General features: G+C 42.4%; 1 protein-coding gene across 3 annotated transcripts; it reads left to right on the top strand.

Moving 5' to 3' along the window:
• Nucleotides 1-1240: 1240 nt before the first annotated feature.
• Nucleotides 1241-23905, top strand: arhgap18 (Rho GTPase activating protein 18). 3 transcript variants are annotated; one of them, XM_037086655.1, is made up of 19 exons: nucleotides 1241-1626; nucleotides 10291-10350; nucleotides 10539-10767; nucleotides 11760-11898; nucleotides 13132-13214; nucleotides 13501-13653; nucleotides 15176-15239; nucleotides 15681-15799; nucleotides 17032-17103; nucleotides 17264-17357; nucleotides 17530-17621; nucleotides 17831-17908; nucleotides 18075-18234; nucleotides 18356-18438; nucleotides 18555-18761; nucleotides 18944-19078; nucleotides 20588-20709; nucleotides 20830-20885; nucleotides 21040-23905. In XM_037086655.1, the coding sequence occupies exons 1-19, from the start codon at nucleotides 1490-1492 to the stop codon at nucleotides 21129-21131; spliced, it is 2175 nt and encodes a 724-aa protein (XP_036942550.1). In that variant the 5' UTR covers nucleotides 1241-1489; the 3' UTR covers nucleotides 21132-23905. The 3 variants fall into 3 exon arrangements, with proteins under 3 accessions (XP_036942550.1, XP_036942552.1, XP_036942553.1); XM_037086658.1 differs by lacking the exon at nucleotides 1241-1626 and adding an exon at nucleotides 4162-4193; XM_037086657.1 differs by lacking the exon at nucleotides 10291-10350 and having other exon boundaries at nucleotides 1243-1626.
• Nucleotides 23906-24986: the final 1081 nt, after the last annotated feature.

Raw genomic sequence — 24986 nt, forward strand, 5'->3', positions numbered from 1 at the left:
GTGATGGCAGTCAGTGAGTGTTCGACCCGTTGATCTCAGTGCTTGGTGTCATCCCTGTCGAGGTCTGCACTGAAAACATGCACAACTTGCATGTTATTGAGGCTTTTTGCCTTCAGCCTGACCCTTAGTGAAATGCATGATCACTTGGGACAATTGAGGATAGTCCCATACTGTAGAAAGTGAGACTTCATGTGTTTTAATGCCAGTGATAGCCATGGCTGCAGCCATTACGTTTTCAAGTCCTGTGGTCATCTGTTTCTTGAGAACGCACTCATCTCAGCTTCATGATCACAATATCTCACAAACGCTGCAGGGAATCTTTTAAGATTTAGCACAAATATCCACTTTTTTTGGCCATTACTCATCAATTTATATAAAATAATGAGGGGAAGGCATCTCAACATCACTTTCATGATAATATCCTGCAAGGAATGTCCACCTATAGTTAACCACTGAGCAGTTTTCATAGGACTCCACAGCTGATGCTCGACTGGTAGATCTGATGCGGACACACAGTGGGCGGTGCCTTCTCAGACCTGTGACATCTATAAGAGACATCTATAGACTGTCCACCGAGAACTGCAAACAAGGTTGAAAATCTGTGACAGTGTACAGTCTGAGGGCTGGGCAGGAACTTTGTGCCAAGAGGGGGACCTCGACTGTACGTATTGGATGGGCTGCATAACCAGGAAGTAAACATGCTCGGGAGGCAGTTCTCATTGCTTTGCATCTGGTCCCTAGTTTTTCTACAAGTCTATGGTTTAGACAGAGGGTGAATAGAGGTGCTGCAGCAATGGAGAGAAAAGTAAATAGTGAAACATGTTTTCTGGTAGCTCCACTGAATAAAAATATGGGACTGAAATGAGCAGAATATGGCACTTTTAATAATGTCAACTGTCCTGTAACAGGGTTTTGTTTCTATACTATTCACTTAAATAAGTTTATAGACTCTTAAATGACTTTTACTGTCAACATTTTAACTTTATGTCGCTGTCTAATTATAGCACGGACTCTGGTGCATGCAGCAGCTTATGAGATGGGCATGCACTTGATAACGAGATGCATTATGTGAAGAGGTTTGTTGATCATTTATGGAGACACTTCCATTCTAACTGAAACATTGCACAGTACCCTGTCGGAGCAGAGGGTGGCGCCACCACATGAGAAACTTTGCCCTGCTGCGGTCTCCCAGCCAATCCCTGCGCTGTGTTGTATCTGTGGTCCAGCCCCCTGTCCGCTCAGCAGCTCCTCTCAAACACACACACACACAAGTTGAGGAGAAAGACGAGGAGCAGAGGACGGGAGAAGAAGAAGAAGAAGAGGAGGAGGAGGAGAGTTTACAGTCAGAATGAGTCGGCAACACAACAGTCCAGCGATGGAAGGATAGACAGATCGATACATAGGTTGATAGATAGGCAGTCTGTCAGTGGAGGGGAGGGTGGATGTGAGCTGTGGGTGAAGCAGGCAGGAGAAAAAAAGGAGGAGAAACATGAGTCGGCAGCAGCAGCAGCAGTCCCAGGGAGTGGTTTTAACGGGTTACCACAGCAACGCGGAACTGTTGCCGAACCCTGGCCGGCGTGCCCCCGCGTGTCCGTCAGCCCTGGGCCCAGAGGCCCCCGCGCCCAGGTGGGACATGAGTGTGTGTGTGTGTGTGTGACACTTTAAAATGAGGCTAAAGGTGTGTGTGTGTGTGTGTGTGTGTGTGTGTGTGTGTGTGTGTGTGTGTGTGTGTGCGCGCGCGATAGAAGAGAGGGGGGAGCAAAGGTCACAGTGATATTGTTATTTTCCTCATGTTTTGAAGCGCTGTGTTGACTCAGTGTGCAGGATGGTTCACTGGACCCCCTGCAGCGTGTGAGCAGCAGGATGCAGTCACCTCACAGACCTGCTCAGTTACTTTTAATTTATTTCCATGATGGGACCGACTAACTCCGCCCTCAGCCCTTGGGTTATATCCTCTCCCTTGAGCACATTCCCTAATCAGCAGGTTAACCTTGACTTTGTTATACTAGCCAGGATTCTGCAAGGTTGCCTGTCCGACTCCACAACAGCACCGCTGGGTCTCAAGATAACCTTGTTTATTTCCCCCCCAAGAATGTGCCACATTGCTCCAAAACAAACAAACAAACAAAAACCAATTCGTTTCTGTCAGCCTATGGTTAAGAGTAATCTAAAAGAGTGAAAAAGAAAGTATGTCAGCAGCTGTTTAGATAATAGAGCAATCGTTTAAAGGTCAAGTTCACCCAAAAATGAAAATACGGTAATTTAAACATTGAAACTAATATCATAGCATCCCCAGAAACAACAGAAGTAGATCGTAACACTGTCTTAAGACTTAAAGCAGCAACATAAAAACATAGAATTGCTCTATACAGCTCGTTCTGCATAATCCGTTCCTACAGAAGCTCATAGAGCTCAAATTGATCTGAAAAGATGTTATTGGCCCACTTTTTAAGGTTTAAATCTTCACTGTAGCTGCAAAGCTAAAGCATTTTTACTCATCCACTGTTTTCTGGCAGTTCAAAGATGAAATGTTAAGTTGATAATGTATGCTTCATAGCTGCAGGACCAGCAGGTTTAAAGGAAGTTAGATGTTCACTGATCTGATGTCAGTTGATACAGTACATTTACATTATGAGTAAACCTGTCATCATTTTTGCGATTATTCCTTGAATCCAGAGCTTTTCAACCTTTCTGAGTAACTGGCTGTCAGTTATGACCTGACGCTCACTTTGACTCCAGAAACATCTGGTGAACCGTGGGAATTACCTTTTTGAGCCCTGTGGGGATCCTGACCCCTAGGCTGACCCCTTACACCTGATGTCTTGTTTTGTTTGTTCGACCAACCAAACATCCAAAACTTTTACAACTTTTACAAACAATACATTTGTCACAGCTATAGATTAAAGTTATACATTAGAGAAGCTAAAACCAGCAAATGTTTTGTTTTTTGTCATGATGAATGTCTTAAACATTCAAGAGAATCTGTGAAATATCACACAGGTGTTCAGTTCGGTTGAGATGTGTTGATCTGCATTCTCAAATAAGCGTTCACTGAGCCTGTGTGAACCGTGTGAAGCATCTGTATTAGTATGTTCGTCCATTCATTTATTAGTTTATATCTGTTTTCCTTCTTTATTTTTTTGTGTCCTCTTTGAATGCATCAATCACAGTCTTCTTCACGTCTCCTTTCATGGCCTGATAACGCTTCTCTGTCAGGTCAGACTCATTTTGTGGAGCCGCCGCGGAGGAAACTGCGAATGGGAACTAACCTCGCATGGAAGCAAGTGTTCAGTTAACAGTCTTTTTATTTACAACAGCGCACTTTGTTTACCCGTCCACTCAGAGCTGGCTGTTTGCTGAACCAAAACATGAACTGGACGCAAACAACTGCTGGTGTGCTGCAAGTAAACAGCTCACAGTCCAGCTGCCTCTGTGTGTGTGTGAGTTCGGTACGTGTGTGTGTGTGTGTGTGTGTGTGTGTGTGTGAGTGAGTGTGTGTGTGTTCCAGATGGCTTGTCCAGCTCGCTAGAAAAAGCAGCATCACGTTACAGCTTGCCTTTGTCTCACCTCCCGCAGCAGCAGTGTGTGTGTGTGTCCTGTCTAGGCTGACGTGAAGGCTTAGGTTGTGGTCATTGTTTCCCCCCTGAGTCAGGAAATGAGAGACACAGACGGATGGACAGACAGACAGAAAGCTCCTGGCCCTCGACCAGCTGTGGACATCTGACCTAAGGAGCCTTAGGTTACGTGTCCTCTGGGTGTCTCGCACATGGATGTGTTTTTTTTTTTTTGGATGGAAAAGAAAAGGAGAAGTTCGGTTCGTGTTTTTCCTGTGTTTTCTGTCGTCGTGTAGGAACCAGAGCTTCTTCCACGAGCGCTTGTGAAGTGTGACTCGTTGAAAAAGTGGTCCGTGGACACACATGGGTTTGATTAATTCACCACGTGATGCAACGGACGAGCCTGACCCCGCCGCAGAAATACAATGCCGCACGGGAAATGACATCTGCAAGAAGGGAAGACAAGCTGTGAGAGGTTACGAGAAGTCAGATGAGCGCAGGCTGCCATAGCGCTCCGTGGCATCTTGAGTGTCACTCAGATTCAGCATGGCACGTTTCAGGATGAGCAGGACGACCACAAGTAAACTGCTGAGTGACCCCACATGCTCGGAAAAAGGACATGATGAAGAGAAACAGACGGTAATGGAGACAGGAAGATTGAAAGAGACAAACTGGAGGAACAGAGCGTGTTGGGTAGATCCGTCAGATGAGTTGTTCACCCAGCGTGTCACAGCTGAGGCCAGCGACTGTGAGCGATGGGGGAACAGAGACGGCTTCTGTTTTCCACAGAGGGCAGCTGGCACCTGTTGATCTGAATGGGAAAACCACACACAGACACACACATTTCCCATTCTGGTGCTGGCTTGCACAACATCCTCAGCAGTCCTTTCTTCAGTTTTTTTTTTTTTAAAGCTGAAGCCATAAAAATACATCTGAACTTCCACCACATGCGTCCTCACTGGTGGAAGAAGAACTCAGATACTTCTAAAGATTATTTACCACATTTTGGGGAAAAAAAGCTGATTGGCTTCCTTCCTGAGAGTGAGATGAGAAGATCAGTGTGTCTCACTCATGTCTGTGCAGTAAATATGAAGCTAAAGCCACAACTTGTCATTTTCACATTTTGTTTTTTCGACACAGATTAAGCAAAAAAGATACAACATGAACTTACACAGAACCAGGCTAGCTGTTTCCCCCCCGTTTTAGGTCGTTATGCTAAGCTAAGCTAACTTGGCTGTAGCTTCATGTTTACCACACAGACATAAGAGTTGTATCGGTCTTCTCATCTGACTCTCAGCAAAAAAAAATGTATTTATAAAAAATGTTTAACTATTACTTTATGTGCAAGTAGTAACGCTACATTTTAAAAAGTGCTTACTACTTGCTTACTAATGAATCCAAAATTTAAAAAGCAACAAAATACACCTTTAAAAGAACTGAAGTGTTTCCTTTAGAGTGCTAAGTTATTGTACATGACATTAGTATATAAAGTGAATTATATTGTTGTTTACAATTGCTATGTTACTAATGGGTGCGGCTGCAACCCTGTGCCAAATCAAATACGCAGATCATACAATTAGATTTCAATGCACCATTAGATGGGACCTGGTTCACCAGCGAAATGGAAATGCTGATGATGAAGCAGATAAACTGGGAGCAGCCAAAAGAAGAAGGAGAAGATGATGATGATAGCAGTATTTGAAGCAGTTTGGTGTTGCAGTTGGTTGAGATGAGACTCATGTTAGCTGTTCGCTTTAAATTCTCTGTTTGATAAATTGATCGTGTGTTTCGGAAAAAGTCAGAAAAGTGACTTCAGCTGTAGGTGTTATCTGATTTTTGGGTGAACTGTCTCTTTAAAAAAAAAAAAACATGCTTGATTATTTTATTCCACCGTCCTCTTAAAAATTAAATCGGCTGCTGTGGTGTTTAGTTTGGACTCGAGAAACACTCTCACGCCATGCTGCCAGGGTTCACTTCCTCAGATCTCATACTCAACCCATCGGTGCTGAACTAGCTCTTTGCCGGCTGTTATGGTTTCCCTCTAGTCCTGTTTGCACCTCGGAGGGCACACACACGCACACACACGACCGCACACACTCCGTGTTTGTCGGCAGCTCCAAGCAGGTGATAAAAGGTGTGTGTGTATGTGGATAAAGGTACAAAGAGTAGAACAATAGCTCTCACAGTTGCACCGCTGTTTTCCTTGAAAGGTCATTGCGAGCGTGTGCGAGAATGTGTTGATTTTACTCACAAGGGCAGCTCGCCTGACCTCCATGAGTGTGTGTGTGTGTGTGTGTGAAGGCAAAGTCATGTGTGCTTTTGTTGTTAAAGCTTTGAATAGCTTGTTTGCGTTATTGTGACAGTCCCTCTCTCGCGAAAATCTCAGTAGTATCAGCAATTCAGTCACAGGAAGCGTGCCTGTCTTACTTTTGAGGTTGAGAAATCCACGAGTGGTTGACGACGGCCACGTGGAAGCTGCGAAGCTTAATTTTTAACACAGTTGTAAATATGTGTTCTCAAGGGTCATAGTTGAGAAGAATAAAGAGGCATGGGTGTTTGAACCAGTCAGATAGTTGTAGAGTAGGTGCCTGACATCATGACTTCTATGTCCAGTTACAGCTATACCTACTTCTAGTAGGCTTATGAAGTTTGGTGTTGGTCCAAACTTGTCCGGTGCAACACAAATACAAGCACCTGCAGTAATGCAGTAGTGCACACTTGAAGACTAAGTGTGCGACTGCAAACTGCAGCTGCCCAGGTACATTCTGTTTCTACAGCATGCATAATTGGGACACGCTACTTTGGCTCGATAGTGTGCCTTGAACTTTGACCCTCTTGCTCGTGTATCGATCGCAGCCTTCGCGCCAATCTTAGTACAGAGAAAAGGTACTTATATTTGTCATCTGTCATTACAGCATCTGTCATTCTGTCAGTATCTGTTAGCGAGCTCTCTCAGCTTTGTTTATATCCGTTTAACACACCCTGACTTTTGTGGCATATCATTCACTACATGGAGGATTGTGGGTCAGAATAGCCAGGGGAGCATGCTGGCTTGCATACTGCAAGATGTGATCACATCTAGTAGGACATCCTGGAAACTTTGGAGTTCTGCCTTCACATACTTACATACTTAACTTCATTAACTTCACATAATCTTGTTTTCTCATGCTAAATAATATGGAAGTATGGGTACTGGAATGCTCTGCAGACATGCTAGCTGCTCAGCTGTATTTACACAGAGTAGTTCTTTGAGCTAAATGCTAATGCTAACACGTCAACATGCCCACAGTGGCTACACTGTCATGCGGATATCTAGCAGGTAGCTGATAATGTCTGGAATTTCAGTACACTAACTTATGCTAATTATCACTGATCACAACATACACACGGCTGATGTCATTAGCTTGATTAAGCTTAAGTTTTCCTCATAAACCAAAGTTAAGGAAAAAATTTGACTTTGACCTCTCAATTCTAATGAAAACACCAAATTTCATGAATTTATGTTATATCCATGCATTGATTGTCAAGTCATTTTACTCAAAGCCGAATGTAAACTTTAAGTTGGGGCTAGGACAGAAGTCAGGGCATCACACAAATCCGTAAGATTCATTTCTCTGGGGACCCTGAATGTCTGTGCAAAACTTCAGATCAAAGCTTTAAATAATTGTCTTGATATTTAGTCTGGTCCCTAACCCACACTGCTAGCATGGCTAAAAATAACACACATCATCAATATAAATACAGTGTTTACATGCTTTCATACTTTGGACCTCAGCTGGTATGCACATGAAAATACATTGTAGCTGAATGAAGAAACTGTTGTTTGATGTCGTCATTAAGTTGGAACAAACAACACTAATATTTCTGATAATGTTTGTGTGTTTGCTAATCTTAGATTTATGGTTTAATCAAACCGTTGTTCACACTGAAGCTCTGGATGAAGCTAAATAATTAACTTATCTTGTGAGCTCATGTGCTCGTCTGCCAGGTAAATCTTCTTCCAGGGTAAACAAGTCTTCTCCACTATTTCAGAGAGCACATTTTTGTCATTCCTCACGAATGAAAACATTTCCAATGAGCGTACTTCAGGGGAATGACCTGCTAAATTTGATTTTATGAAGACACAAAGAGACGGACAGTTCGTTTCTGCTTGTGTTACCACACACTGTGTAGAATAAAGTCTACCAGGAGGAGAGGAGATGGCACCACCAGGAGACAGGTATTTAGGACACAGAGAAGAAAAACAGGAGCGAAATACAAAGTACCAAGAGACAGGAAGAGGACACACGTCCTGGCCAAAGTGTAGGAGGAGAGGAAATAGATGAAGAGGAGGAGGGAGGAGGAGTGAGAGAGAATCAAGGGATTAGAGGAAGGAAGGAGAGGAGGAGGTCAGCTTTTGGTAAAATACCTGATGTTCTTTGTTCAGACCAGATCAAAGTGTGTGTGTGTGTGTGTGTGTCTATATTTACCAGTGTTTTCATCGCTTTATTAATATGCACACAGTGTGTGTGTTTGGCAGGAAGTCTGCTGTGGTATGTGGCTTCGCCTCAGCATGAACCCTCAGATTAATACTCTGCTGATAATCCCAAATTAATTAGTATACAACAGTTGACTGGATGCTGTTCAGTCCAACTCTGCAGTGAAACTTACACGTTTGTTTATTTCCTTTACTTGATTTCATTACAGTAGGATTTCTGCTCTGTGGTGTTTATATTTACATTTACCTTAAGATGCAGTGTGTAGGATTTCATCTAGGGTGAAGTTGCAGATTGAAACCAACTAAATACCCCTCACCCAGTGTTGCTGTGCAGAAGGCCCCCTAACAGTGTTAACTTCGGAGTTTAACATCTATCATTTGTCATTTGAGAATATAATCTTGGGCTGATTGACATGATTTATATATATTTTTCAACCTTTTTCCTCATTTTATAGACCAGATGCCTAGAAGTTGCTTTCCTTTCAGTGTAAATTAATCAAATCTACTCGCAGAGACTCACAGTAAGAGCTGACACATCCAGTTTCCAGTTGGTCCTGTGGCAGGGCTCAGCTTTTTAACACCCCTACTGACAAAACACACAGATCTGTATCTCTTCTCTCAGTGTGTTTGGATAGATGAGACAAGACAGATGATCACAGAGTAGATGGGCGAATGACAGCAACCTTCAAGCTTGATCGTCATGGCATGTTGGAGCCGAAGACGAGCTGTAGACAGCTGCTCACTCCATGATAACTCTATAGCTTGAAGTGAAACGGAGAGAGAATGTGCTGCGCGAGATAATGTGACTTCCTGTCACAACAAAGGGGACATTCAGTCATTCGCAAAGCCCAAAGAATTGAGACCGACAGTAAAACACACACACTTCATGTTTATGTTTAATCAATTTATCAGCAGGAGTACGGCCTCGTTTTGAAGCACCGTGGCTGTGTGTTTATGTTTCGTACACTTGTTTTTAGACACTGTACAGAATGAATGGATTACAGAAGATGATGAAGGCCATTGTCGAGGCCCTTAAAGCTCTGACGTGTGACACTTTAGATGCAGCCCCAAGCCATTAGTGAATCCTCGTCTGTAATTACACAGTCGTAACGTTTATGAGAGTTTGGCCTGTGAATGCAACATAAGAGTGTGTGCTTTCCTTAGATCATCCTAATTGAAACCATGGAGGTGTTTTCATCGAAGTGTGATATAAAACGTCTAAAACGCGGACAATCTGTTTTTAGTAGATGCTTAGTGCTAGTTTGGGGCTAAATTTACATGTTGTGTTTGCAAGGTTAGGGTTAGCACTACTGCATATGTGGAAACATTTGTAGCTCTACAGGACGCTGTAATCTGATATATTGCCTCTGGTGATGTCACTCCTTGGCTGTTTATGGACAGTATAAAAACAAATGATCAGAACTGATAAGCAGAGATATGGCCTTTAATATTCAACACATTCTGGGTAACATAATGCAAGGCTTTTTATCAAATGACATGCAGCTTCCTCTACTACTTCTTACTGTACTTCTCACATATTCACTTGTGCTCACCAAGACCTGTAGAGACACTTTAATGTGTAAAATTGGTGGTGTTACCCTTAAAAACACAGCACATGTATGTTAAATAAGCTGTCACTCAGTTTGGGGTTGAGCAAAACCCGTTCCTGTGTTTTAAACGGTGACTTGATTTATCGGTTCTTTTGTTTTCTGCAGTAAACAACAGATAACTTTGTTACTTGATTGGTAATTTTGGTACTGATTGCTGTCTGAGCAACGACTTCACCTCTTCGAATGTCTGCCTGTGTTATAATTATTATGACCAGACACAATTGCAGTGATTACGGTGAGATTACCTGAGTGAGGTCATTCTTACTATAACTACCACTGAGGGTTCACATTAAGCCAGGCTAGGCTGAAAAACACACTCTACTCTGCTGTCTGCTGAGATGAGCTGACTGTGTTGAGCTTCCTGTGTGAGTGCTGCTATTCTTAGTCCCAGCTGACGTTCTCATTAGTTGACTGGCTGGGAATTCAACACACTGCTGGCTCGTCTTTAGATAGAGCCGCTGGCCGACTTCTGTCTATCTGACTCACTGTCCGCCTCCTGTCAGAGGCCGTCTCTCTCTCTCTCTCTCATGTCACTCCATTAAAGGCATAGTAGCATCAACCGTGTGATGAGGCAAAATCACAGTTAGGACAAATCATGTCAGTTGTCAGGCAGCGACACGTTTATAATGCAGGAATATTTTTATTGTAGGTGCTGTTATGAGGCATCCATCGTAACATCACTGGTGAACACGGCACAAAGTCCATGGCTGTAAGTGAAACCGTTACAGCTGGGAGCAAGTTTCACTCTGAGCTTGAGAGCGCAGAGTTCACTAGTTTAATTGTTTTTTTCAGGGCATGTCAGTTAGGTCTTGACATGTCTTCTCAAAGGTTTGTTCACCCTAATCACTAGAACTTTGTATCTGTCTGCTTACCCGTCGGTGTCTGTCTTTCTTGTAGCCGCAGAACAGGCCACTACACTGTTCAGCAGAACCAGAACGCACATCATGGAGACAGACACGGGCCTTTGGCTAACACCGGTAATCCAAAAACCACCGGCACTGACCCACCATCATTACCCAACCCGAGGTCTCAGCCTTCCTCCAGCCCCAAGCCAGGCTCCAGCCCCAGGCACAGTCCCAATTCCAGGCCCAGGCCGCAGCCCACATATCAGCGCTGCAGCTCTCAGGTAGGCTGTGAATCATGGGATACATTCGTAGAGGCGCTGTCAAACTTGGGACGTCAGCCACTAAACCGCTGCATTTATTCTGCACCTTTCCACAAGCTCTGTTGATTTGTCTGCACCAAAATGTTCAAAATAACTTTCTGCATTTAACTAGCTCAACTGTGGGCCTCCGTATTGGCATGCAAAACAGTTTGCTCAGTGGAGGCAGCGCGTTGTTAAATCACTGGCCAAGAAGTAACAGGGTCAGGTCAGACTTGTTAACGCAGAGTGCATGCATTACACAGGCCGATAATTAATGCATGAAGATGTCCCAGTAAGAAATAAACAGCAGCATATGGAGCCGGTTAACATAAACCACACAAAGTAAAATGAACTTAAAAGGGTGATTCACAGGCAGCAGTCTTTTTTATAAAGTTGTACTAACTCAGAATAAGAATGTTTGCCATAAATGTCTAAATTGCAACCGTTAAGATTTAACAGGGGGGTTTGTTGGCAGGTATACAATCGTTGTCTGTCATGTTTGAAGTAATATGTGTGGAAGCATCGTCAGTCCTCTCTGGTGTTTTTCCTCAGAATGAGCGTTGGCTCAACACCAGCCTGGAGACTCTGTAATAATCTTAACATTAATTCAAGTTAAATGCCTTTTTTGGAAGACGGGAGTAAACAAGAGGAACGAGCTCCGAGTTCTGTTTAAATATGGGGTGTTTTTATGTAAAATATGTGTGTGTTGGGTGTGTGTGTGTGTGTGTGTGTGTGTGTGTCTGAGAGAAGCTGCACAGCTGGTTCACAGCCACCTGTGAGGCTTGTTCAGACTGGCTGTGAGTCGTGGGTTGTTCTTCGTTATCTCTCTTTGCATCATTTCTGGTGTGTAGGAGGGATTTTACTTGGAAAAAACGCTGCTCAGGTGAGAAACAAGATATGAAACGCGAACAGGAACTCGAAACTCTGCAATGAAATCCTCATATGTTCACATGTGCGTTTGTGGATCTCTGCAGGACTCTCTGGACGAGCTAGAGATGGACGACTATTGGAAGGAGGTGGAGAATATCACTCGCTCGGGAGGAGAAGCGGGCCGGGGAGAAGGTGGAGGAGAAGGGGAAGTGCCAGAGGAGGAGCAGCAGAAAATTCCTGAGGGTAGGGTACACCATATCCATGGGTAGACCTGCACGAGACGGACATTTCCCCCTTTTTGTACATCTGCTTGTGTACACAGACAGTCGTTTCACATTGTGTGTTTCCACTCTCGATTCAGAGCAGTCTACCTATAGTTTGGTCACAGCCTAGTGTGTGTTCCAGACGTGGATGTATTAGGAGACAATGGACACAGACATGTAAAAGACCCTCCAGCCCTCCTACACAGGAGTGAGACACTCGCACACAAATCAACAACAAACCACGTGGCTCCTTTCTGTCTTTGTAGTTGTCTTGCATCTCTTTCTGATTGTTTTCCTTCTCTACATGTACATTTTGTGTCTTAGAAGTTGTGTCCCTTCTCTTTGTGGTTGTTTTACTTTTATCTGTGGTTGTTTGGAATCTCTTTGTAGTCACTGAACTTGTCTTTGTAGTTATTTTGCATCTCTTTGTGGTAGTTTGAGATCTCTTTGCAGTCAGGTAGTGTTTCTTTGTGGCTGCTTATCATCTCTTTGCGGTCGTTTGGAGTCTCTTTGTTGTCATGTAGCGTCTCTTTGTAGTAATTAAGTGTCTCTCTGTGGTTGTTTTACATCCATATGTGGTTGTTTTATTTCTCTTTGTGGCTGTTTTATTTCTCTTTTGTGGTTGTCACACATCTTGTGGTTGTTTGTGGTCATTTTAGCATCTCTTTGTTGTCAATTTCCAGACATGTGAAAACAACAATTCAACTACTGTAGAGTAAGCAAGAAAATAAGCAAGTTCAAAATGAGACCAGTAACAATCAACTGACACAGGATGCACAAATCACTTTTCGTAAATTTAAGTTTTACATTCAACCCTAATAGAAAAGGACAAAGTAAACAGTCTAGAGTTTCTGTATTGTGCTGACCAGCTCTGCGTCGCCTTACCTAAGAGGAAAGCAGTTCCTATGTGTATACCGCTTAACTTTTATTTAGCCTGTTTTTTAAGACTATTGTTCTCTGGAGCAAACACACACTTCCTGTATAATGTGTGACCAGTGCTGTCTGTGGTTACACCTTTCCCTTTCCTGCACCTGCCTTGTAAGTGTCTTCTTGGATGAAGTGAGGCTTCCGTCCTCGTTATTCTCTAAATCTTTGTTCACTCCAGTCTTCCTCATTTTGCGTCACAAAATAGTGATAACAGTGAGCCATAAAAGTCATAAAAAATCCTCTATCTTCCCTTTTTAAAATTCCCTCTCACGTATTTCTCTTTCAGAGGGCGAACAGGAGGAGGCGTGGCTTACAGAGGCGGGGCTAGCGCGGCTGTTTGATGATTCACTTGCGGCTGACCTGGATCAGGTGCCAGTAGGCTGTTCCTTATTTAAATAGTTATATCTGAGTCCACTTTGAGTCATTGTTTGTTTATAAGTTTCGCATTTGCAATTCACATGTTCCAGTGAGCAAACACAGTGCTGTTCACTCATGCCATGCTCTGGAATCTACCTACATGTGAAAAAACGTGTTTGTGATAAAAGACGACTGAGTGACTGAAGCAGGCATTAGATAGATAGATGGATATACTTTATGTATTTTGACTCATGTTTGATTCTGATCGATTGATTGATTGATTGATTGATGTATACAGGAAGAAGACAATGCGGTGTTCCTGTCCACACTGACCAGAAGTCAGGCGGCAGCTGTTGAACGGCGCGTAACAACCCTACAGCAGACGCTGTTACGGCGAAGAAACCGGCAACATGTTCCTGATGTGAGGGATATATTCAGACCTCCTGAAAAGGTTTGTGATGCACACACTCAAATTATATGATGATTATATTCAGCATGCAATCAGAGCACAACTACTTTTTAGCGAACCAGAAGAGCCCTGCAGCCCATTTTTGTTTGTGTTTCCACCATGTGCTATAGACTTTGACATGGATCCATCTGTCGAATGCCTCCTTCTATAACTCTATCTTGATGTGTCACAGCAAAATGAGCACAATAAAATGGTTTGTGGTTGCATATTGTAAAACCAGTTGCTGAAATAAAATCCTGCATGCGCTCAACTAAATCATAAATGCTGAGTGCTGCAAGCACCACCACCCAAGGTTCTCAGTACTTCCCCTCGGGCAGGGACTTTACAAGGGGCAAGACAATGTCCCCGAAGCTTAATTTAGACTCTGGTCAGTTCCTCTGGAGGTTCCTAGTCCTTGGGGAAAGTTCCTGTTGTGAAAACACCTCTTATCTGTGTAAACTGAAACACCAGAGAAGTTAGATGTGCAGGTGTTCAGCTGCTTTGCTTCCTTCACTGTAAACTGTGATACTCGCTGGGATCAATGTATCAAACAAATCTGTTATACCAGACGATGATGATCTGAGGTAGAGTGACCGACCTGTTAGCTTAGCTCAGCATAAAGACTGGAAACAAGGGAAACAGCTATCTTAGCTCTGTTTAAGAGGAACAAAATCCACCTTCCAGCTCTTCTAAAGCTTTAACTTAACATGTTATATCATGTTTGTTTAATTAGGACACAAAACAAAATGAAAGCTGCGATATGTGCAGGAAGTTTCATTGCATTGATGTCACCGTACATGCCTCGGCAAGACAACCGCCGCTGGTTTCCTACTGAAGCAGTCTTTGCACAGAGACTCCAAGCTTAGCCTAGCTGCTTCACCCAGCTGAAACCAGCCTTTATGCTAAGTAGCCTTATATTTTAGATCTTCTCATCTAACTCTTTGCAAGTAAGTGGGTACAAGTTCCTTTAAAGGTTATCAATATCTTTTTCAGGGAAGTGTTAACTGACTTCTGTCACAGTGAGCAGTGATAACAAGGAACATAAATCACCTTCGAAAGGTGATATAGATTTCTATCTCTTCTGTCTCTGATAGCATGAACTGAACATCCCACCACAACACATAAATCAGATGTGTCCTCTTTATTTAACCACATGGAAGTTGTCATTGAAACCTAATCAGTAACCAATCACTGGTCTGTTTGTTTCTGCACTTAGTTTCACTCCATTGCTGTGAAACCTTCAATCTACCAGACTTACTATTCAGTATTTCGAAAATATATGTATTGATATTGAGGGTGAAATACGTTCATTACTGCTACTCCAGAGTACCCCGGTCAGCAGAATAAACTTTGAGCCAAGAGCCTTGCGCTTTTCTTTTCACTTACAACACAATTTGTCCACTAATTAACAGACTAGATAATATGTAACATAACAAATGTAAAAGGAGGGGGGGGAGCTGTGTGTAAATCTGTGACTTGTTAAACACTGTGCACTCCACAGTTACGTGTCTGTGTTGTGTTGTAGGATGAGGAGCCGGGTAAACTCAAAGGAGGAAGTGAGAATGGAGAAAAAGATACCACTTCAGCCGGTATGTGCATCACACTGCTACACACACACAGACACGCATATATGAGTCAGCATGGAGAATGATGAACTGAAGCCCAAATAGATTTCTGCATAGCAACTCACACTCACATCTTGGAAATAATGGAATGAAAAAGATTTAAAACATGATGTGATGCGACACAGTTGTAAACCTGATCCATCATAAGCTTTTATATATTTTAGATCAGTCAGGAAAAGGGCTCCTGCACCACTAGATTATTTATATGTACATAAAAGATAGCAGGCTTCTCTTCCTTCCTGTTTCTGCTGCAGTGAATTAAACACCGAGGCATTAACAACACACATTTAATTGTCTGTCTCTGTATATATGCAAGCCTACTTTACCAACATCAACACATCAATTTTTAACTACTTCTGCAATCTTTTATTCCCCCCCCTTTTTTTTTTACTTGTGTCTCAACAGAAACCGAGACAGAGCTGAACGTCGAGGTGGCGTTTTCAGAGCAGGCGCTCAACTACAGGGATAATCACCAGAGGTTAAAAGTCAACACCGGCCCGAGCTCCCCTGACGACAAACTACCGGTGAGTCACAAAACGAGCGGTGGCACCACTGGTGTGATGACTCGACCGCCTGCAGTGATTTAATGCATCGCTATGCAAACAGAAGCAACACCACTTTGAGCTGTTTTCCCACTGTAAGCTTTATTTAGCACGGGGGGGTTATATTAGAGCTTGCAGTGATTACCTGGTAGCTCGTTCTGGATTAATGATTGCAAAGGAAAGCACAAACAGAGATCTGAGAAACAGAAGCTGCGACAGAAGGTCTTTCATTGTTGTACCTTGATTTTTATATAATCTGATTTATCACAAGTGACATATTCACTTTATAACCGCAAAGTTTTACAATGTGCTCTATTTCTGGATATGCACGGCTAAAGCTTGTGTTTCTATTGAGTTAGCTGTAGCTGTTATGTCAACAGTTCAGCCTTGTTAAGTAATGCATACAGAGTGTAGAGTCACATGAAAAATCCAACAATATACATTAGAATATAGTATAGTGAGTCAATCAGCAACGGTATGAGCAACAGGTTGTGTTGCATATCAGCAGAAGGCAGTGTTTGTGTGTGTGAGCAGCTTGAGGGCTGGTCTGTAGTGTCCTCTGGTGGTCAGAGTTGGTATAACAATATTATTATCATCTCCACTCTGTGTCCTCCCATGCAATTCAGACCAAATTTAGTAATCCACAATCCGCATTCAGCACGCAATGTAAAAGAAAATGTATCATTTTGCATCATGTTAACAGTGAATGATTGTGATTACATCCACAAAATATTACGGTTTTTGTTCCTTAGTCCAAAAAAGCAGTTGCTACTCAAAAATAATTACTGCTGACAATTACAAAAAAGAAAATGTATAATTTCAGTAATATTCCTGTTTACATGTAGCTGTACATACCTTGTTTTTCGTGCCTTAGCATTGTTGTTCTCATTGAAATTTTAAATGGCCATAGCCACTTGTGTCATTTCCTGTTTTTGCACAAAATTATACCCTTTTTTAAAAAAGGTCTGCATTGTTATATTCACACACATCCTGTTTATATCCAGGTCTTTCACAACTTTTAAAAGTAGGTGTGTTTCTCCTTCCAACCAGAAATGTTGAGTTTTCTCCTGGCGTGCATCTCTCTCCCCAGCCTTGCAAACTGTTGACAAGCTGGGTTAACGTGACCCTTCTCAAATTCAGAGCATTTGAAATAACAGTGGAATGACTGTGTTCATGTAAACATAGTCAGTCTCTCTTTTTATTCTCCTCTCTAGAACTTCAAGCTGCTCCGAGATAAAACGGGTCAGACGAGGGTAGGAGATCTGTCGCCTCTGGACATGAAAAAGGTAGCGTGTTGTGACAGAATGATCTGTGGATGCTTCAACATCATTGTTTGTACATGCTGCGTTTATTTTATGGTCTGCCTTCGGTTAGACAAAAGGCCCTATGATGGATGAGTCAGCTGATTGTCTTATAATCTTCTGTTCGTTTGTAATGTTCTCTCAGGTGCGCAGACTGGTGCTGGTCGAGTCGACGGCTCTGTTTGACACGGCGGGGATTGACCTGAAGCCTCATAAAGCTGTCAAAGTCAAGACTAAAGGTAGACACAGGCACAGAAACTCAAACAAAGACACACGAAGTAAAAATAACCAATAAGAGCGAACACTGACACATACTGAGTCATTTTTCTCCGGGTAAATATGTACAGTTAGTGTACTTTCTGAAGATATTTCTGTTTTACAAAATATTTGTGTTGGTATGTGTGTGTCTAGAAAGCGGTCTGTTCGGTGTTCCCCTCGCCACTTTATTGGATCAGGACCACAGACGGGCTCCTGGGACCAAAGTGCCATTCTTACTGCAGAGGGTGAGACGTGGACAAATCAAAACACTACAGCAATGACGAGAGGAAATGTCAATCAGACAGTCATCTAGTTAGATGACCTTATACTTTAGATTCACAGCTGGAATCTTCTACCACTGTACTGGGATCATTATGTCCACCTTAAATCGTAGTTTTTACACTTTCCGCTCGGGATGTTGCACCTAACTGTGATCTCTCTCGCTTATTTCTAGCTCATTTGTCACATTGAGGACGAGGGATTAGACACAGAGGGGCTGCTACGGATCCCTGGAGCGGCCACCAGAGTCAAGGTCGGTTGAAGTATTTGGCCTCCACCATTACAGACGTGTTGTGAAATGGTTACATTTGTAATTGTGCAGCTTGATCACCGACATTATTCATCAACCACCAGCCTGTCGTCACGGCTGTTGGCATTAGACTTCTCCCTGTGTGAATCTGTGTCTGTCCCAAATCCAGTCTCTGTGCCAGGAGCTCGAGTCCTCTTTCTACGACGGGATGTTTCCATGGCAACAGCTGAAGCAGCACGATGCCGCTAGCCTTTTGAAGCTGTTCATCAGGGAGTTACCCCATCCATTACTGACTGTGGAGTACCTCAACGCATTCATCGCTGTCAACAGTGTGTATACCACCTGTTCATTACCTTTTTCTGCTTGCTCATGGGGGCTTTACCACCACATTATGAGACAAATAACCTGAAAAACTTTGCGCTAAGCATTTGTGTGTGTGTGTGTTCACAGAGCTCCCCACAAAGAAGCAACAGCTGCAGGCTTTGAACCTGCTGGTCCTTTTGTTACCTGACGCCAATCGGGATACTTTGAAGGTAGATCCACACTCAGAATGAATTTTTACCCGCAGGAACTTTCCCCCTGGAACTACTTGAAAAAAGCAGTTCACTGCAGCCTATAATAATCTTTCTCTCTGTTTTGCTTCCCTCAGGCCTTGGTGGAGTTCTTCCAGCGTGTGATTGACCATCAGGCCAATAACAAAATGACCCTCAACAATGTCTCCGTTATCATGGCACCCAACATCTTCATGTTCAAGGGGTTCCGCTCCAAGGTCACCGAACAGCAGGAGTTTTCGATGGCGACCAGCACGGCCAACATCGTCCGGCTGCTGATTAGATACCAGAACCTTCTGTGGACGGTGAGGGTCAAAAAAGAGCCCACTAGCTTGATATATTCTTCCAAATCTGTGTCAATGTCAACACAGTGTACCAGCGTTGGTATGGAATAGTCAATCACAAAAGCATCCAGATTGATTTTTTTTACAGCGGATGGTACGCTGTGTATCACATCTCACTTTCTCAGTTTGCTTCTCGTCTCCAGATCCCGAAGTTCATCGTGACCCAGGTCAGACAACAAAACATGGAGAGTCAGCGGAAACAAAATAAAGAGAGAGCTGTAAGGAAGCTGCTGAAGAAGATTACCACCGACAGACCGTCTGATAAAGCTGTCCCAGAGGTACGAGTTATCATTTTATGGTTCCTTTTATTTCACTGCAGGGTTTTTTTTGGCTATTCAAAGTGGTGATCTCAAAGAATTCCTCAATTCCTGGATGATTTGGAAACACTGTAAATTGAAGCCAAATTGAAATTCTTTCCTTTTCGTAAGGAAGTCAGACAATAATGATAACTTTTTCCATCATTCTGTGAGCTGCCCTGATCTGGTTTAATGCTGCACATGGTGTGAGCCCGTGAACAGCAGGGCACACTGCAAGGAGCTGGTTTCCTTCTTTAGAAACTGGACATGTGCGACCTCCCGTATCTAACAGCTCACTGTGCTGCTCCTTCTTCTTCCATTAATCCTTTCAATACTTCAAACTGGGGTTGCAGCAGTATACCGTTTTCAAGATATACGTTGGTATAAAAGTTTACAATTATCATACCATGTCCATTTGCTCATCTACAGTATTGAATTCTACCATATTAGTGTTATTAAATGAAATAATATTTCAAGTTTGTCGTGTTTTATGTCTGTCAGCACATGAGCACTATTTTAAAAAGTGTGTGTTCAACCAAAAAATCCTTTTGTTTTCATTCCTTTAAGGGTCATTGAGGTAGATAATATTGATTATGATAATTGTATAATACTGTATACTGTAATATTTGCAGCAGTAGAAAATATTTGGTTTTGCTTATCACTAACACACACTGATACCCTTTTTGTTTAAGAGTAGAGTACTGTATGCTTCAATTATAATCACACTAGCAAACAACCAGAAAAGGCGGCACAATATGATACCAATCAATCATCTCATGTTGGTCATAATGTATAGATTGTGTACATATGTAGTGTAATGAGAAATAGCGGCATCTAGTGGGGATGTATAGGAGTGTTGCTTCTATGTGGGTATATTTTCGAAAATGGTGCAACCAAGTAAGCTAGTCATATGATATTTGTTCTTATCACATCACTGCAATGAATTGCTCCATTCAGTACATACAGTAAGTTCAGTGTATCTGCATGTATTGTTCCTTTAGCGACAAGAAACATGAACATTTCACTTAAATTCTCACACTTCTACTTCACTTCTTGAGGAGTTCTGTCAGCTCTTAGCTCACATGAAGCCGATGATCTACCAGTTACGATTTAGCATTTTCTGGGTCACAGCAACACTAATCGTGTGCCTTAGTAGTTTGCTCCAAGGTACTAAATAAGTGATCATTCAAAGTCTGTTAACCTGCTAAAAGACAGCGAGGCTTGCAGAGCTCAGCAGTATTGGATAGTGTCGTTCCTCTTGACGGTGTCGTGGTGAATGAGTAACCACAGCAACACTTGACCCTGCGCGCTCAGCTGAGTGCTGTGGGGCCCGACAGTGTTTAAACTTTATTAAACAGAAGAGCAGGAATTTATCCAACACTACATTCTTGTCTTCTGAAACCCTAGATTCTTCTGACAAAAGTGTTTATGGCCTTGTGATTGACTGCATGTTTTTCTCACTGTCTGCTTGTCTTTGTGGTTTACGACCAGGAGAGTTCGCAGGGATTTATTCGAGTCCAAGCACCGCAGTTCAGTAAAGTGTCCATGGCTGTGCAGCTGACGGAGGAGTTGCAGGCTGCTGATGTGTTGACACGATTCCTCAGCCAGGAGAGGTACGTCTTATACCTACAGCACAGATACCTTGTTAGTCTTGGCTATATAAGACCCGCCCTTGCAGTAACTTTTTATCTTACTTTCTGTCTCTCTCGTGCTTTCTTTCTTTGTCCTCTCAGTTCACTGACAGTAAAGCGAGAAGAGCTGTGTCTCTATGAGATCGGCGGAAACATCAGTAAGTCCTGCCGATACTAAATCATGATTAATTACGGGGTTTATGACTTTGTACTCTCTGCTGATGACCCAACTAGTGGGCTAAAAAAAAAAAGTGATGACTCATAGTTATAGCGACTTCATCCTAATGTTCTGTTCTATCTGTCGTCCCTCAGAGGAGAGATGTCTAGACGGGGAAACGTACATGAAAGACCTCATCCAGCTGAACCCTTCAGCAGAATGGGTCATTAAAGCTGTGCAGAGATAAACCCGGCTGCCTGCCGGACTGCTCCAGGCTTCTCCGCCGAGTCCCGCTGAGAAGAGGCGCCACCTGGTTCTCTGTGGTTTCTGCTGGTTTTTGGACCTACACGGACTGTTCAACTTGTAGCGAAGGCATTTTCTGAACACAGATGGTTTGCACGGGTTCACACAGTTTATTCGCCCTGAAAACAGCCAAAACACTGCGAGTGTTCAACAAGCTTCCCAGTGGCAGTTTTGAAATGTACCATGTGTGGAAATATTTGCATTTTTTTCCCCCACTTAATCAAATAACCAGATTCTTAGACAAGAATCAAATGCTTGACTTTTACAATAACACAGATTTTCAGGATGGATGGATGTGGGAACTAAGAGGTGCTGAGGGGGGCTGTGAACATGATGTTTTTTACACAAAGAAAGACAGAGCTTAATGTATAGACTATACCGAATTCACGAGAAGGTCCATTTCATGACGAATCTGGGGAGTTTCTCTCCCACGTCATCTCCTTGCTGTTGCTGACTGTAGCTGAAGTGGCCTATAGTATGGTGGTATTCTGCGGATGTGCAAAGCATTCTCAAATTATTGTAAATTGATGCTAAACTATGAGATATAATGTATCCTGGCAATTAGAATTAATACAAACACACAAGTGTTGGGCACCTCCGCTCAGCACCCTCCAACTGTGACTAACTTCCTGCACGATCGTCGTGCAGGTTAAAGAAAACCACTTGTTTTTTTATCAAGCCTTGTCATCTCTTGAGTAGGAACGGATTTGTTCTCTGATGGAAATATATTTCTCCCAGTTTGTCGAAGCACTTGAGCCACAATATTGTGATTCCTAATATTATGTGACACTGTAATTATTACAGTTGTATACTGTGATTTATTGCCACTAATCACTTTGTTGTGTCAGAAGTAATATGCTGAAATAATATAGTTTAGGGCAATTAAATATTGATATTATATTAAATAATGAATCCTAAAATAACCTAAAAAAAGATTCAAAGACAATTTTCTGTGTAACCAGTTTTGAGAATATTGGCTTTTATTTATTTTTATTTTTATCAAAAGCCCATTAAGTATCAAACAAGACTGACTGTTTGTACACTGCCTGACCAAAAAAAAGTTACCACATGCCATTTCCACATGCGCACTGAGAAGAGAACATAAGGGATTGGGACTGAACAGCCGTGTAGCCTTTAGAAAACCACTTATCAGTGAGTCTAATCAGGTGGAAAAGGCCCCAATTTACTAGTGAGCATAAAGATTGGACTCTGGAGCAAAGGAAGAAGGTCATGTGGTCTGATGAGTCCAGATTTAACCTGTACCAGAGTGATTGGTGCATCAGGATAAGAGGAGAGGCAGATGAAGTGAAGCCTACTTCCTACCTTACAAGCCTGTGGGGGCAGTGCTATGATCTGGGGTGGATTCAGTTGGTCAGGTCACCTCACTACTTATTATACTGAAGAACTTGGTTTTTCCATCAGTGGATTTTTTTTCTTCCCTGATGGCACGGGCGTATTCCAGGATGACAGTGCCACAGTTCATTGGTCTCAAATTGTGAAGGAGTGGTTCAGGGAGCATGAGACATAATTTTTCACACATGGATTGGCCGTCACAGAGTGCAGATCTTAACCCCACTGAGAATCTTTGGGATGGGATGCAGAAGACGCGGAGGTCTGACTCTCTCACCATCAATACAAGATCTCGGTGAAAATGTAATTAATGCAACTCTGGAGTGAAATAAACTGTGACACTGTGTAACCGTTTCAAAACGATGCCACCGCAAATGCGAGCTGTAATCAAAGCTAAAGGTGGTCCAATAAAATATTAAAGTGTGTGTCAGGCAGCACATATATTGAAGCACTTCACTGTAACGGGGTCCAGATGGGGGTATATTATGTGTGAGGGAGGAGCTCGCGTCAACAAAGACCCCAAAATGTTCACATGGTGTCGTCACTGATGGCTAACAGGGACACGCAATGACAACATCGCTCTGTACTGTTAATACTGCTGTACATCCTGACTCTATAAACGGCTGATGTTTGAGTGTGTTAATGTGTGAGTCCATCCACAGTAACTGCTGCTCACCGGTGTACAGATGAGAACGAAGACATCCTAACAGTTTTAAATATGCATATATAGAGCAGCCTCTGTGTAAGCTTGCCTGGAATTCATCAAGTCTGTTGCCTTATAAGTTTTGTACCAAAGATCTGATCATTTTTAAAAATATCATTGGACTGATTTTAAATAAGAAATTGCTGACTGTATATAAATGGCCTTCTTAAATTATACACTCTCACATGTAAAGTTGCAATAATGATCTGGACACTCATCAATTGGCTTTGCTTGTTTGGATTTGTTTGTGCTCAGTACTGTTCACAATCTGGAGAAGAGTTGTGCGCTGGCTAAAAGGAATACAACAACTTGTATTAATCCAGGAATAGATAAATCTCCATTTCATCCTCTTGGCACATAGCTGTGTGTCTCTTGGCTAATCTGATTCTGTGTGGCGCCTCAGTTGTTTTCGACAGCCTGTTAGAGGATCATATCTGCATCCCAAGAGTCAAACGTGGCAGATGTTTCTCTTGTGGAAAGCTGTGGAGTGCTGACAACAAATAATGTGTCACTGTTTTAACAATTTTGGGAACTGAGTCACTCCCAGCCTTGTATAATGTTGTTTAATGTGAATATTTCTCCAAATAATGATGTCTTTGTCTTATTGCTGCCTCTGAAATGACCACTAAAAAACACCCTGTAAATAAACATACAGTTATTGATCACCCCGTCTCGAGTATGAGTGCTTACAGAATGAATGTTTGCAGTTCTGTCTCTCATTCTTCTGCCATTGTGTGCATTTGCATTTCATATCCCTGTTTAATGTGCAGACTTCCCTTTCTTCATCAAGTAGCCGACGGCCCTCACCAGGTGCTGCTTCATTCAGATAATTTCCTGTGAGAGTTAATGAGCCCACTTAGTGAAATGGTCAGAGGGCTAATGGCTTTAGTGGGGCTTACAGGGTCTTAGACAGAGTGGAGTGGTTCACAATGGATCAGAGACACCAAACTTAACAGAGCATAGTCGACCGTACTCTGCGTCATCAATCCTGATTGATTTTACTTCTCCTTACTATTTTAAGCCACACATTTAAAACTGTAATATACTGTCAGTAAACTAGTGGCTACACTTGTATATATTTCAATATTTAAGCTGATATCAAACAATCATTTCTATTTTATTCTCAAACATTTTCAGTGGTTGAAAAAGAAGCTTCTCATTTATTTTCAAACCATAAAATCTGCAGTCCATGTTACATACGTTATGCTGGAGGAGGAGGCGGAGATATACACCAGACAAATAGATTATTCTCAGCCTGCCAATCCCAGTTAGTTACACTAACTGACTTATTCAGTCACCAATTTACTGGGGATTTATATGAATACCCAGTTAATTACGAATCAGTGATTAAAGGGGCATTATATTGTTTAAGAGAAGAAATACAAACTCAGAGTCTTAATATGTGATAATAAAACAAACTCAGAAATATTTATGTTTTCCATCACCTTTATAAACAAGCTGTTCTAAGACAAGAATAAGGTCCCAGAAAACTGTTTGAAGCCAGAAAGTTGGCCGGGTCCACCACATATAAAAACATCTATGCACTTATAACTTAAGTTGTTATAATTCCGATTCTCATCTAATAAAATATCCGATTTACTATGATTGTGTTGCAACTAACGTGTCCAAAGCAACCACCTCTACCTTTCCCAGCTGATTTGTATCTTCTCAGCATGTTTTGGTGTCGTGGACAAACCCATCACCGAGAAGCATAATTGTGTACGCACCTGATTCGCTCACACGTCC

Source organism: Acanthopagrus latus, chromosome 22, assembly GCF_904848185.1.
Source record: "Acanthopagrus latus isolate v.2019 chromosome 22, fAcaLat1.1, whole genome shotgun sequence".
NCBI lineage: Eukaryota > Metazoa > Chordata > Actinopteri > Spariformes > Sparidae > Acanthopagrus > Acanthopagrus latus.

Bases quoted from the DNA above. Each gene is read 5' to 3' on its own strand.
- arhgap18 (XM_037086655.1), top strand. From the start codon at position 1,490: ATGAGTCGGCAGCAGCAGCAGCAGTCCCAGGGAGTGGTTTTAACGGGT. The intron at 13,215-13,500 runs GTGCCAGTAGGC...TGATGTATACAG, and splicing joins TTGCGGCTGACCTGGATCAG to GAAGAAGACAATGCGGTGTT. The intron at 18,439-18,554 runs GTAGATCCACAC...TGCTTCCCTCAG, and splicing joins CCAATCGGGATACTTTGAAG to GCCTTGGTGGAGTTCTTCCA.